Source organism: Oryx dammah, unplaced genomic scaffold, assembly GCF_014754425.2.
Source record: "Oryx dammah isolate SB20612 unplaced genomic scaffold, SCBI_Odam_1.1 HiC_scaffold_4, whole genome shotgun sequence".
Lineage (NCBI taxonomy): Eukaryota > Metazoa > Chordata > Mammalia > Artiodactyla > Bovidae > Oryx > Oryx dammah.
The window spans coordinates 47142485-47157047 of NW_024070188.1; the positions used below are offsets into that span (position 1 = coordinate 47142485).

Consider the following 14563-nt stretch of genomic DNA (forward strand, 5'->3'; position numbering starts at 1 on the left):
AGAGTAAATGCTTGAACAATCTGCTATCTAAAGCTCAGTACTTCAGAATCTTAACAAGGTGAAATATAATAAACAGTGATATTAAGTCTCAGGATTAAAAATCTAGAAATGTTGGCTGTAGAAAAGTACAGCTTTCTAGTAGCATGTGGCAGAAAGGTTTACCTTTGGGCTTCATATGACCCAGCAGTATTATGTAGATAATAGAGAAGGAGACGGAGAAGGCAATGGCACCCCACTCCAGTACTCTTGCCTGGAAAATCCCATGGATGGAGAAGCCTGGTGGGCTGCAGTCCATGGGGTTGCTAAGAGTCGGACACGACTGAGCAACTTCACTTTGACTTTTCACTTTCATGCTTTGGAGAAGGAAATGGCAACCCACTCCAGTGTTCGTGCCTGGAGAATCCCAGGGACGGGGGAGCCTGGTAGGCTGCCATCTGTGGGGTTGCACAGAGTCAGACTGAAGTGACTTTGCAAGAGAAGGAGAGGAAGAAGAAAGGGGAAGAAGCAGAAAAGGGGGAGAAGAGTAGGGAGCAGTTAGGGGGGGTATGTTAATATTAATTTGAGATATAGAGCAAGAGAAATGAGTACAGCCAAACCACTCATGAATCTCACTATGAATCATTGGATTGGATTGGATCGCATAAAACTGGAAGTACGGAGACCGGTTAGAAGGAGGCTGTAGTAATTAATTACTACATTGGTTCAGATTGGAATTGCTAAAGCAAAGGCAGTTGTAATGGGAACTGAGGAGAGGGAATTAACTCAGGAGATAGGAGGTGGAGGGAAAAGAATGCAAGAGTGCAGATTTTAAGTCAGACAGACCAAAATTCAAACTCTGGTTCCACTACTTCCTAGCTCTAAGGTATTTAGCAACTCATTTACCCTACTCTGAGCCTTATCTTCAGGGTACCTCATCTTTAAGATGAAAATGATAATACCTACCTTGCAAAGTTGTGAGGATTATACAGTTTCTGTCAAGTGCCTCCCAGTGCCCAGCATGGAGTAGGTAGAGTATTCCTTCAGCCATAGCTATGAAGATGAAGGTGCTGATGATACGGCTTCCTCTGGTTTGGATAGCTCAGCTCAGTGCCAAATCAGGCATGGCCTTCTAACATTTCTTGGCAAACTTAATTGCTGCTTATTGTACTCACGGCTTGTTCATAACTCCTGTTATAGCACTTTGCATGTTGCTTTAATTACTAGTGTATGTACCTCTCCTACGACTAAACTGTGAGAACTCCAGGGCAGGGATTCTGTACCATTATAGGCAGGTGCTTACGATCCCGGTGCCTGCTACATAGGAAACAGTGACTGTTGAATGATTAAACAGATGTTTTGTACAACCTTAAGACTTGAATGATACTGTGAGATCACTTCCTCAAAAGTTAGCACTTTTCAAAAGAAACCTTTTTGTGTTACAGCTTCGACAGTTATCGCGTGTGAACCATCCTAACATCGTAAAGCTATATGGAGCCTGCTTGAATCCAGTAAGTTTGTCATTTTTTCATTTTACTCTGTCTGTGAGAAAAAACATGGCAGATGCATGCAGCTGTGTAGTTTATGAAGCTGTTTTGATCTGGCGTATTATTTCTAAAAAAAATAATCATACTGTGTGTGCTTCTAATCTATTAGCAACACAGTATAAGGGAAGAGTTATCTTGGGTGGTCTTATCCAGTAACCTCATCTTCTTTGGAGATTCAAAATAACCTGTGATAGCCTCTGTTCATTTGCACTAGAAAAAATCCCCGAAGATCTTGTGATTATGTTTTTATATACATCTTCACTCTTAGACAGTGGGCCTGTAGAAGACAAGGTCTTAGATCATAGATACCTTTTATTTTCCTCTAGTGCTATTCAGATACTGGGGACCAAAAGAATGATTTTTAAATGCATTTATAAAATCAAAGCTGGATCTAAGTTGTCTCTCAAGTTCCCTAGGATGCTGTAGCTCTGTGGTTAATTATTCTGACATATGTTTCCTTCAGGTGTGTCTTGTAATGGAATATGCTGAAGGGGGCTCCTTGTATAATGGTGAGTGTCATTAGACCTGTCTTTATTAGAGTAAAATAATTGAAAAGCTTTTAATACAAACTGTAAGTTACTTAATGTTCTTCACAATTTATTCTCAGAGTCCCAAAAGGAGATAGTTAAGAAAAGAAATCTGCCAAAGATTAAAAATCTGCTAAAGACAAGAGGCTACAACATTAGTATGTGAAATTTAGACATCTAAGTATAGTAATCTTTTAAATTGATGGTACTCTTCATAATGTTAAAAGCATTACTTGCTTTTTAAATAGATTTTAAAATATCTTCATACTTAACAACCTTTTCTTTTTGCCCTGTCTTAGCTTTCAGTCTCCTCATTTTAGAACTTTTTAACTACACATCCTTATTCTGCTTTATTTTGCTTTTTTTCCCCAAAAAAAGTAAATTTGTGAAAATGTTTACTTTATGGAACATTTTAGTAACAATGAAAGGAAACTGTATTATTTAGTTCCCTTTATAGAACAGAGCTAATCCATTTAGTTAGCTGTGTAGAATAGCGCTGTTTCACTCTAAGAAACACCAACCATATATATAGTCTCTTGTCACACCATTTTCATAACATGTAGCATTTTATTTAGCTGTGTCTCTTGCTCATGTGTTTGTCATTGTTAATGGCCGTCTAATACTTCTGTGTTTCATTTTGAATTACTTCTAGTTTTTAGCTATTATAGAAAGCATAAACATTTCAATGCACATTATTTTGTTTCTTTCTATACTGTTTGTTTGTAGCTCTCTAAAAGTACAGTATGCTATCAGATGCTTGTAATTTATATTATTGTGTGCAAGACTGCATCTATGGAGATTAAAAAATGTGGTAATATATAATTAATTGTATTTGAATGTACGTATAACATTTAATAGATGTCCTATTAAATGTTAGGTACTTATGTGGTAGTTATCCATTTGAAATCATTAGCTGTTTCTATCTTTTTATTTAGAAAAGAAGGAAAAGCAGGAGCGATGGGAGCCTGTGTAGGAAAATACCCGGTCACGTGTTCTGACAGTGCTGGTATTCACCTTGTGTCTTTTGTTATATGCAATAAAGTTCTTTTTAGTTTGTGCCTTTCTCTTGCAGTGCTGCATGGTGCCGAGCCGTTGCCATATTACACCGCTGCCCACGCAATGAGCTGGTGTTTACAGTGTTCCCAGGGAGTGGCCTATCTTCACAGCATGCAGCCCAAAGCTCTAATTCACAGGGACCTGAAACCACCAAAGTAAGTTCTAATCACGTGGTCTCTCTCTCGGCACCCCCCACCCACTCCTGAATTTACGCTGGTCATTGCACATCAGTTTTTCTTTTCTCTTCCCTTTTAGCTTGCTGAAGAATGTTTATTTTTATTTTTTTAACATTGTTTATTTTTAACACACCTCCATCATTTAGCCATCTAAACTTGAATTTTAGAACGTTGTCTTCAGTGGCATTTTTATTTTTAATAACTTCTGCCTTAGATGAGCATACTTCTAGAATCTGTTAGTCTGTGCGACCTGTTTTGTGCCCACAGTATATATTGGTTTCCTTGAACAGTTTCATGAGAGCAGAGACAAGCCTGTCTTGTTCCCCATTGTATCCCTAATAAGCACAATGTCCACACATAGTCAACATTCCACCAAACTACACAGGGTGGTTATTATTTGCATTTTCAGAGAAAGGCAAAGGGCATTGCTGGCACATCTGGCTAGAAACTGAAAATACTCTGGATTTCTTTATATTGTGGATCCTGGGACTTTGAAAGAACTTCAAAATTCCTTAAATAAGTATTCTTAGAGGCTAAAACTTAAGAGATTCCCCCCCACGCCAGGGGTACTCAAGTTAAAGAAAGCATATATACTTCTGTCCCCATTTCTCTCTAGTTTTTCTCTTTTCTATCCACCTGTGACAAAAATTCCCCCTGTGCCCTTTCTCCTCTACTGCTGGCCATCACATGGGTTCTCAGATAAGAGGTTTCCCCTAGGAAACCAGTCAGAAGTATTCCATTCTCTTGACAGTGATTTAAAGCATCAAAGTATCCCTTCCAGGTAGAACTTCTCACTCTCCTTTCTAATCTGATACACTCTACATAGGTTTCAACTCTTGGAATCTCCATTCTCACTAGTGTACCTTATTTCCACCTCCAGACTTAAACTGATTTCTCTTTCCCTGGGTCCTTGATCAAATAATGTTTAAGTCCCAGGTTTATGATACTTCTTTTGAACTTGACTCCCGAGACTGTTGTTGTAGCTACCTATCTTGGCTATTAAAGAAGAAAGCAGCTTTTTTGGTCCCTGTTTTGGGAGATTGTGTTCTCCTTTCCCCCTCCCCAGATTAACACAGAGTTGAATTACCAAAGCAAATTTGTGAAAATCATAGCTCTTACCCAGGAACAATGAGGCATGAAGGTATTATGCCTTCATGATGCAGGTATGAGGCATGAAGCATCAGTTTCCTGAAGGAGCCAGAACTCGTTAGATGCAACACCCTTCTGCACTGGGGCATATTTGGCTTTGAAATGACTAATGAGTTATTAAACAATATACTTTAAAATAATCTCACAAGAGATGTTTTTTTAACATGTTTTAGATTCCATAATTACACAGCTTAAACATCTATTTCCATTCTCCATTCAACCACACCCTGTAAATCCATAAATTTCAGGTTTATTTAACCAACCTATTTAGACCAGATATGTCTTACCAAAGTCATCTGCAGCTAGGGACTCTCGTTTTGCTAATAAATACCATTAACATATTTACAAGAGATATGGTCTAGGTCATTCATTCCTCTTAGTCATTCTTACAGTTGGACTCATGGTGTAGTGTTGAAAATTACCTGTGGGGCACCCTGTGTACAAATTGGGCTTTATCACTGAATTTATTTTTTAGAAGGTACTGGGGAAAGGGAAAACTCTTTGGAATGGCTGTACTTTCATATATAATTGTATATACAGACACATGTGCCCTGTCTTATTGTCCCTGGAAAACCTGTGGAGTCTCCAGTCAGGAGGAATTTTTTTAAATGGTACAGAAAGAAGGCACCTGATGATACAATTAGGTGTTTCATACAGTATCAGCTTGTGTCCCTACTTTAGTTACCTTTTTGCTAGTTCATTCAGAATCTTATGAATAAAGGGGTATTCATTGTAAATAGTAATAATATAAAAGTCATTCAGAAAAATTACTGTGATATTTTGAATATACTAGGATGAAACCAGGAAGTCAGTTACAGAATTCTTCTCTTGGATAAAGAGTAGTAAGAACTTAGCAACGGTGAAACAAGGAAAAATTTTTTGTTTGTTGAAGTGTATATAAAGGTAATTTGCACTTAGCATTCTTTCGCTTCAATTATCACAGTATTTGTGGCATTATGGGGATATGAATAGTAGTTTATCTGGCTTATTTTAGTCATGATGGACTAAAAAAAACACTAATATTCTAAATAATCTGTCTAGTTAGAATTTTGGAAGAGAATTATATGCAAAGAATTTATAACTTTATGTAAATATCTGTATATAATGATATAAAAAAATACCCCAGGAAGGGAATAAAGCAACATTATGTATAGTGTAACCTAGACATGCTTAAATCCCCATATACCGCTCTTGTCAGTGCTCACAGTGATCATATAGTAATGTGGCTTTGACTCTTAAACTCACATGAGAAGAATTTTGGTCGTCCAGTAATATGGCGAACTGGGTAAACTGCAGAAACGTCCAGCAACAAACCCAGAAGGTGCTGCATATAACAGCAAACATCCTTTACATGCATAGGTGGTCTTACAAGAAGATAAGGGCATCATTAAGCCAAAAGATAGAGAACTGAACCCTAAATGGGTTTGGTGGTTTGTGGGTTTTGCTCCTAAAGTTCAAACTGAACATTCCTGACTCATGTCCCAGACTCCGTCTGTCTTCTAGGTCAGAATCCTCTGCATTCAGTGACATATAGGGAAAGGAACAGGACTGTATATATATGTGTGTAGGAGATTTTTATGGATCAGGCTTGAAGGTGAAGTACATCACATTCTGCTGGCTAGAATGGTCATAATAACCATACCTAATTGCTCAGAGGGCTGAGAAATGTACCCAAAAAGGAAAGGAAATAGGGTCAGTGAACAGCTAAGCAGTCTTGCTACATTAGGCTAACTAAAGACTCATTTCTGTTCACAGTAAGGTTAATAAGAGCAAAGAAGGTTTGGAAACTTTTGGCACCATGATCCACAGTAAGAAGTACTTCACAGTCTGTCGTGTGTACATAATAATGTGTGTAGACCTGAAACTGAACTTTCCTGAAACAATATTTAATCTTAGTAGTCGTGATACACTTTGATATTTTCCATTTTTTTTAATGCTGTCATAATCTTCTGGGTTGTTTTGCATTCTAGGTCCCCAGATATGTGATCTAGAATTTTTATGATTTAGATTTTATCACTAGGTTTCTACTTGCACCTTAAAAAACACTAGGGTAGGCAGGTAAAGTATAGGAGCCAACAGTTTATGAAGGTATTGATACCCATCCACTCCCATTTCAGAATACCTTAATGTTCACCTACTAGATGTTTTTTAAAACCCCCTATTTTGGCCCAGAGAGAAGCGTAATCAAGAAAGATTATGGAGATAGAGATGGAGACATCAAAATTTGAGTCTAGCAGTCACCCTAAGAACTGGCTTAAAGTCAACTTTTGCCAATATTTCTCTGTATTTTAAGGTATTACAGGTGACTGGTTCACATTTTACAGAAGTTGAATGGTGATGTTTTGCTTATTAACCTTTTCTATTTCCTCAAATGTCTATTTTATTGTAGAATCAAATACTGGTCTTATAACCTTTAATTCATTTTTTGGCTTATTTTTTGTCTTGTTTGTTTTTTAAACAGCTTGCTGCTGGTTGCAGGGGGGACAGTTTTAAAAATCTGTGATTTTGGTACAGCCTGTGACATTCAGACGCACATGACCAACAATAAGGGGAGTGCTGCTTGGATGGCACCTGAAGTTTTTGAAGGTAAAATAGCAAAAGCGTGATGTGACTGATAATCTGCCTTATTACCCCATGTAAATCCAGTGTGTTTATGGCTTTCCCCTATTTACATGATTTTATTTCTACGTGGCGTTTACACAAGATACTTCCTAAAGTCTAAGGAAGTACTGCATAAATACAGCCTTAGATCTTGAATCTCATAGCAAGATATCGGTTGTCTGTGAAGTTCAGGCATATGTACAGTTGATCCTCATGCTCAGATTCCATTACTGCAAACTTGCCTACGTAACCCCTAAAATCAGTACTCATAATTTGTTTCATAAGTTATTCACAGGTATGCACAGAGCAGGAAAAAATTTTGAGTCGCCCAACATACACATTCCCAGCTAAGGTCAAACAAGGCACTGCTCTGCCCTCTTGTGTCAGTTCTCGTACTGTATCACTTCTGTGATCTATCGAGTGCCTCATTTTTTTCCCTTTTTTGTACTTTGTGTTGATGATTTCACAGTTTAAAACAGCCTCTACGAGTAATATTGAAGTGTTTTCTAGTGTTCCTAAGTATCAGAAGGCTGTGATCTGTCTTAGAAACTGCACTTGCTAGCTAATCTGCATTCAGGCATGAGTTACAGTGCTTTTGGCCACGAGTTTAATATTAATGAATCAACGATTTATATTAAAAAGTGTTTTAAACAGAAACACATAAAACAAGGTTAATATATTGATAAGTTGACAAAAACATTGTGAAGAGGCTCACAGGAACCCAATCTTGTATTTCCTCCTAGAGGAAATGATTCAGTGTTTACAAATTAACAGTTCAGTCGCTCAGTCGCATCCGACTCTTTGAGACCCCATGGACTGCAGCACACCAGGCCTCCCTGTCCATTGCCAACTCCTGGAGCTTACTCAAACTCATGTCCATTAAGTTGTTGATGTCATCCAACCATCTCATCCTCTGTTGTCCCCTTCTCCTCCTGCTTTCAGTCTTTCCCAGCATCAGGGTCTTTTCAGATGAGTCAGTTCTTCACATCAGGTGGTCAAAGTATTGGAGTTTCAGCTTCAGCATCAGTCCTTCTAATGAATATTCAGGACTGATCTTTAGGATGGACTGGTTGGATCTCCTTGCAGTCCAAGGGACTCTCAAAAGTCTTCTCCAACACCACGGTTCAGAAGCATCAATTCTTTGGTGCTCAGCTTTCTTTATAGTCCAACTCTCACATCCATACGTGACTACTGGAAAAACCATAGCTTTGACTAGATGGACCTTTGTTGGAAAAGTAATATCTCTGCTTTTTAAAAAGCTGTCTAGGTTGGTCATAACTTTTCTTCTAAGGAGCAAACATCTTTTAATTTCATGGCTGCAGTCACCATCTGCAGTGATTTTGGAGCCCCCAAAAATAAAGTCCCTCATTGTTTACATTGTTTCCCCATCTATTTGCCATGAAGTGATGGGACTGGATGCCATGACCTTAGTTTTCTGAATGTTGAGTTTTAAGCCAACTTTTTCACTCTCCTCTTCCACTTTCATCAAGAGGCTCTTTAGTTCTTCACTTTCTGCCTTAAGGGTGGTGTCATCTGCATATCTGAGCTTTTTGATATTTCTCCTAGCAATCTTGATTCCAGCTTGCGCTTCATCCAGCCCAGCTTTTCTCATGATGAACTCTGCATATAAGTTAAATAAGCAAGGTGACAGTATTCAGCCTTTACGTACTCCTTTCCCTATTTGGAACCGGTCTGTTGTTCCATGTCCAGTTCTAGCTGTTGCTTCCTGACCTGCATACAGATTTCTCAGGAGGCAGGTCAGGTGGTCTGGTAGTCCTATCTCTTAAAGAATTTCTAGAGTTTATCGTGGTCCACACAGTCAAAGGTTTGGCATAGTCAATAAAGCAGAAGTAGATGTTTTTCTGGAACTCTCTTACTTTTTCGATGATCCTTTGGATGTTGGCAATTTGATCTCTGGTTCCTCTGCCTTTTCTAAATCCATCTTGAACATCTGGAAGTTCATGGTTTATGTACTATTTGCAGCCTGGCTTGGAGAATTCTGAGCATTACTAGCGTGTGAGATGAGTGCAATTGTGTGGTAGTTTGAGCATTCTTTGGCATTGCCTTTTTTGCTGCTGCTAAGTCGCTTCAGTTGTGTCCTACTCTTAGCGACCCCATGGACTGCAGCCCACCAGGCTCCTCCATCCATGGAATTTTCCAGGCAGTGGGGTGCCATTGCGTTCTCCATGCCTTTCTTAGGGATTGGAATGAAAACTGACCTTTTCCAGTCCTGTTCACTGCAGACTCTATAAGACAATACAGGGCGTAATGAGAACCGAGTGTGCTTTGTGCTGGTTTCCTAGTGATTAAAAATCAGCCGTTCAAAGCTTAAATGAGCATGCCTTAGGAAGAATGCAAGTAACTAGAAAGACGTGTGATGCTAAGGACAACAAGTAAGGGATACCTTATGCTTACTTTTACATGTGTGTGTCTAAACTCAAGTTTTAAAAGAGTGATCCATAAGTTGCATATGAGGTTTCTGTATAAAAACATCAATTATCTTTTAAACAATTGAGGAAATTTGAACTGCAGACATGTGATTCATACATTCAGTTCAGTTCAGTCACTCAGCTGTGTCCGACTCTTTGCGACCCCATGAATCACAGCATGCCAGGCCTCCCTGTCCATCACCAACTCCTGGAGTTCACTTAGACTCACGTCCATCGAGGCAGTGATGCCATCCAGCCATCTCATCCTCGGTCGTCCCCTTCTCCCCCTGCCCCCAATCCCTCCCAGCATCACAGTCTTCCAGTGAGTCAACTCTTCGCATGAGGTGGCCAAAGTACTGGAGTTTCAGCTTCAGCATCACTCCCTCCAAAGAATGCCCAGGGCTGATCTCCTTCAGAATGGACTGGTTGGATCTCCTTGCAGTCCAAGGGACTCTCAAGACTCTTCTCCAACAACACACTTCAAAAGCATCAATTCTTTGGCGCTCAGCCTTCTTCACAGTCCAACTCTTACATCCATACATGACTGCTGGAAAAACCATAGCCTTGACTAGATGGACCTTAGTTGGCAAAGTAATGTCTCTGCTTTTGAATATACTATCTAGGTTGGTCATAACTTTTCTTCCAAGGAGTAAGCGTCTTTTAATTTCATGGCTGCAATCACCATCTGCAGTGATTTTGGAGCCCCCAAAAATAAAGTCTGACACTGTTTCTACTGTTTCCCCATCTATTTGCCATGAAGTGATGGGACCGGATGCCATGATCTTCGTTTTCTGAATATTGAGCTTTAAGCCAACTTTTTCACTTTCCTCTCTCACTTTCATCAAGAGGCTTTTTAGCTTCTCTTCACTTTCTGCCATAAGGGTGGTGTCATCTGCATATCTCAGGTTATTGATATTTCTCCCAGCAATCTTGATTCCAGCTTGTATTTCTTCCAGTCTAGCATTTCTCATGATGTACTCTGCATAGAAGTTAAATAATCAGGGTGACAATATACAGCCTTGACGTACTCCTTTTCCTATTTGGAACCAGTCTGTTGTTCCATGTCCAGTTCTAACTGTTGCTTCCTGGCCTGCATACAGATTTCTCAAGAGGCAGGTCAGGTGGTCTGGTATTCCCATCTCTTTCGGAATTTTCCACAGTTTATTGTGTTCCACACAGTCAAAGGCTTTGGCATAGTCAATAAAGCAGAAATAGATGTTTTTCTGGAACTCTCTTGCTTTTTCCAGCGGATGTTGGCAATTTGATCTCTGGTTCCTCTGACTTTTCTAAAACCAGCTTGAACATCAGGAATTTCACGGTTCATGTATTGCTGAAGGCTGGCTAGGAGAATTTTGGCATTACTTTGCTAGCATGTGAGATGAGTGCAATTGTATGTTAGTTTGAGCATTCTTTGGCCTTGCCATTCTTTGGGATTGGAATGAAAACTGACCTTTTCCAGTCCTGTGGCCACTGCTGAGTTTTCCAAATTTGCTGGCATATTGAGTGCAGCACTTTCACAGCATCATCTTTCAGGATTTGAAACAGCTCAACTGGAATTCCATCACCTCCACTAGCTTTGTTCGTAGCGATGCTTTCTAAGGCCCACTTGACTTCACATTCCAGGATGTCTGGCTCTAGATTAGTGATCACACCATCATGATTAGATGGGTGGTGAAGATCTTTACATTAGAAGGTATGAAAGCCCATGAAATTCAGAAACATTCAATAATTGAATTCTGATTTTGACTTTTATTTTTGATGAATTTAAAGGGTTTTTTTCTTTGTTTTTAGCCACCAAGAGAAAGAAATTTGTTCTGCAGCTGGTCCCTTGAGTGGAGCTATTTTGCCACAAAGTTCAGTTTAAAAGTTTGTGGAAAAGCCAGTGTTAAATTATATAAGGTTAAATAATGCCACTTGTTTTAAGTTTGTATGTAGAATACACATAATTGGCATTGTTTTGAAATTATTTATTTAATGTGAGTTTCTTTGAGTTAAAATAGTACAGTTATTACGTAGTGTGCAGAGCAGAAAGATTTGTTTTTGCAGAAGAACCCAGAAATAAAAGTTACTCTTAATTGTTTAGAGCAACAAAACTCAGACTGTTAGGCTATGTAGATTTCTTCATTTCTGAAAGACGTCAGCACCTATGGTTCAAATCAGACTGCAATGTCATTGTCTGATTTATAGTGCCCAGTGCCTCTGGCACATGCGAAGTACATTTGTAGCTACTGTTGTAATAATTGGTCATTCTCACAATGGGTTGTTCATGGGTTTTAGGGTTTTGTTTATCAGCTGACTGACCAACCAACTTATAATTATGTACATTTCCCTGCATATATCTGCTTACTGTAAATTTGGTATTTGTAGTTTTCCTGCTTACAACTTATTTTTAAGTTTTCAAGTTAATTTATCTCACCAGATATTGTGGGGAAAAAATCATCACATTAGATTAGAAATTTCTTCTGCTTTGATAGTGTTTTCCATCAAGAGAATGGGAGAAGAAAATTTTAAGATTAAGAAATTACAGAAAGGAATAAGAAATTACAGGAAGGAATGTATCAGTTCAGTCGCTCAGTTGTGTCTGCCTCTTTGCGACCCCATGAACCACAGCACACCAGGCCTCCCTATCCATCACCATCTCCCGGAGTTCACTCAGACTCACGTCCATCGAGTCTGTGATGCCATCCAGCCATCGCATCCTCGGTCGTCCCCTTCTCCTGCCCCCAATCACTCCCAGCATCAGAGTCTTTTCCAGTGAGTCTTCGCATGAGGTGGCCAAAGTACTGGAGCTTCAGCTTTAGCATCATTCCTTCCAAAGAAATCCCAGGGTTGATCTCCTTCAGAATGGACTGGTTGGATCTCCTTGCAGTCCAAGGGACTCTCAAGACTCTTCTCCAAAAACACACTTGAAAAGCATCAATTCTTTGGTGCTCAGCCTTCTTCACAGTCCAACTCTCACATCCATACATGACCACAGGAAAAACCATAGCCTTGACTAGATGGACCTTAGTCGGCAAAGTAATGTCTCTGCTTTTGAATATGCTATCTAGGTTGGTCATAACTTTTCTTCCAAGGAGTAAGCGTCTTTTAATTTCATGGCTGCAATCACCATCTGCAGTGATTTTGGAGGCCAAAAAAATAGTCTGACACTGTTTCTACTGTTTCCCCATCTATTTGCCATGAAGTGATGGGACCGGATGCCATGATCTTCATTTTCTGAATATTGAACTTTAAGCCAACTTTTTCGCTCTCCTGTTTCACTTTCATCAAGAGGCTTTTTAGCTCCTCTTCACTCCATGCCATAAGGGTGGTGTCATCTGCATATCTGAGGATATTGATATTTCTCCTGGCAATCTTGATTCCAGCTTGTGTTTCTTCCAGTCCAGTGTTTCTCATGATGTACTCTGTATATAAGCTGTTTTAATTCTCTGCCCCAGAGAAAATATGTTTAAATAAAAGATAAGGTCTACATTTCTTGACAAGAAGGTAGAAAATAACTAACTTTCTAAAGTGGGTTTTTTTCTCTCTTTATTGGATGATAATTGCTTTACAGTGTGGTGGTCTCTGCTGTACATCAGTGCAAATCAGTCATAACTATACATACATATATGTTTGTATGTATGTATCCCCCCTTCCTTCTGAGCATCCCTCCCCTACCCCCCGACTCCAAGTCCAGATCATCACAGAGTGCCAGGCTGGGATCCCTGTGTTATACAGCAGCTTCCTGCTAGTTATCTATTTTATACATGATAGAGTAAGTTTTTGAGTACATTATTAATACTTAACTCATTTTAAAAGTATATTTATTGCAAAGACTTGAGGTCTTCAGAAAGAATTTCTCAGCCCTACCTGTGGCATTCTCTTGTTTTTGTACATAATGGTTATTCTTAAAATTTATGAAAGCCACTACTTCTGTAAGTCATTAGGGGAAAAGTCTTGAAATTTTACTACCTTTTTTTCTAGGTAGCAATTACAGTGAAAAATGTGATGTCTTCAGTTGGGGTATTATCCTTTGGGAAGTGATAACACGTCGGAAACCCTTTGATGAAATTGGTGGCCCGGCTTTCCGTATCATGTGGGCTGTTCATAACGGTTTGTGAAGTTTTTCGTCAGTATATTTTGTATATTTCTTATTTGGAAATTGTTTCTCCCCTAAAGAAGACCATTTATCCCCAGTATTAAAGTATACGATTTCCTGTAACCAGCCTCAAGCCCTACCTGCCCTGACACCAGGATCAAGCAGAGCTGGGACAGTCCTGGCTCTGGACAAAGCTGAGAAGATCTGCTGGCTATACCCGTGTGGAAGAGGCCGTCAGTAGACAGCCAGAGCCAGCTGCCTCATTGCCTCTCTCCAGCAGACAGGGACACGTTGGATCTCACACGGTTAAGATAATTAGGGAGCTGTTGCTTTTTTCTCTTGAAGAAACAGTGTCTCACTGAGGAGAAAAAGCAAAACATATTGAGTAAGAGTTGTTACTGAAGCTATTCATAAAGGCAAAACGTGAAGTGCCTCACGTAGTCTTGCTTTTTAGCTTCTCATTCATCTTTATGATGTGAGTGCTGTTATTGCCCCATTTTACAGCTTTCCTTATTAGGAAGCTGAGACCTAGAGAAGCTAAGTAATTTGCCTGGGGTCACAGGTTTAGTAAGTGGTATTGCTAAGATTAGATCTGGATGTTTCTGACTCAAATGTCCATATTTTTTAAGTTATATTCAATTATGGACACAATGTCCTTGCATCCCTCCTGTTCCCTTTATACCTCTAATTGCAATGTTTCTAACCACTCATGATACTAGAATACATCTCCTTCATTAATCAATTTACTTTGCAGTTCCTTTGGGAAAATAAACTTCTTGAAAGGAAATTGCTGAATCTTTTAACTTTTGCTATCCTTCTCTGTTGTTTAATTTCTGTCTCTTGATTATAATTACTCTGACTAATGGCATTTTTGACACTCTGTTCCACATGTGATAGAACAAATATCTGCCCCACTGTTGTGGTCATTCATAGACCTGTCAAGGAGTCATTGGAGTAATCTTGTGTGTTTACCAGTTTCCGGTTCATTGTGCTGCCTTTTCTGTCGTTATGGAGAATGCTAGAG

The 14563-nt window shown here is 39.2% G+C and overlaps 1 protein-coding gene across 4 annotated transcripts in view; it reads left to right on the plus strand.

Moving 5' to 3' along the window:
• MAP3K7 (mitogen-activated protein kinase kinase kinase 7) overlaps positions 1–14563 on the plus strand; it is a 72183-nt gene that overhangs the window by 16913 nt on the left and 40707 nt on the right. For all 4 annotated transcript variants that reach the window (XR_005720830.1, XR_005720831.1, XM_040238793.1 and 1 more), the window contains exons 3-7: positions 1422–1487; positions 1987–2032; positions 3123–3261; positions 6893–7017; positions 13425–13553. Coding sequence is in view for 2 of the 4 variants with exons in the window: in XM_040238793.1 (XP_040094727.1) it covers positions 1422–1487; positions 1987–2032; positions 3123–3261; positions 6893–7017; positions 13425–13553 (505 nt within the window). In the remaining 2 variants the exon portion in view is untranslated. The remainder of the gene's footprint in view (positions 1–1421; positions 1488–1986; positions 2033–3122; positions 3262–6892; positions 7018–13424; positions 13554–14563) is intronic.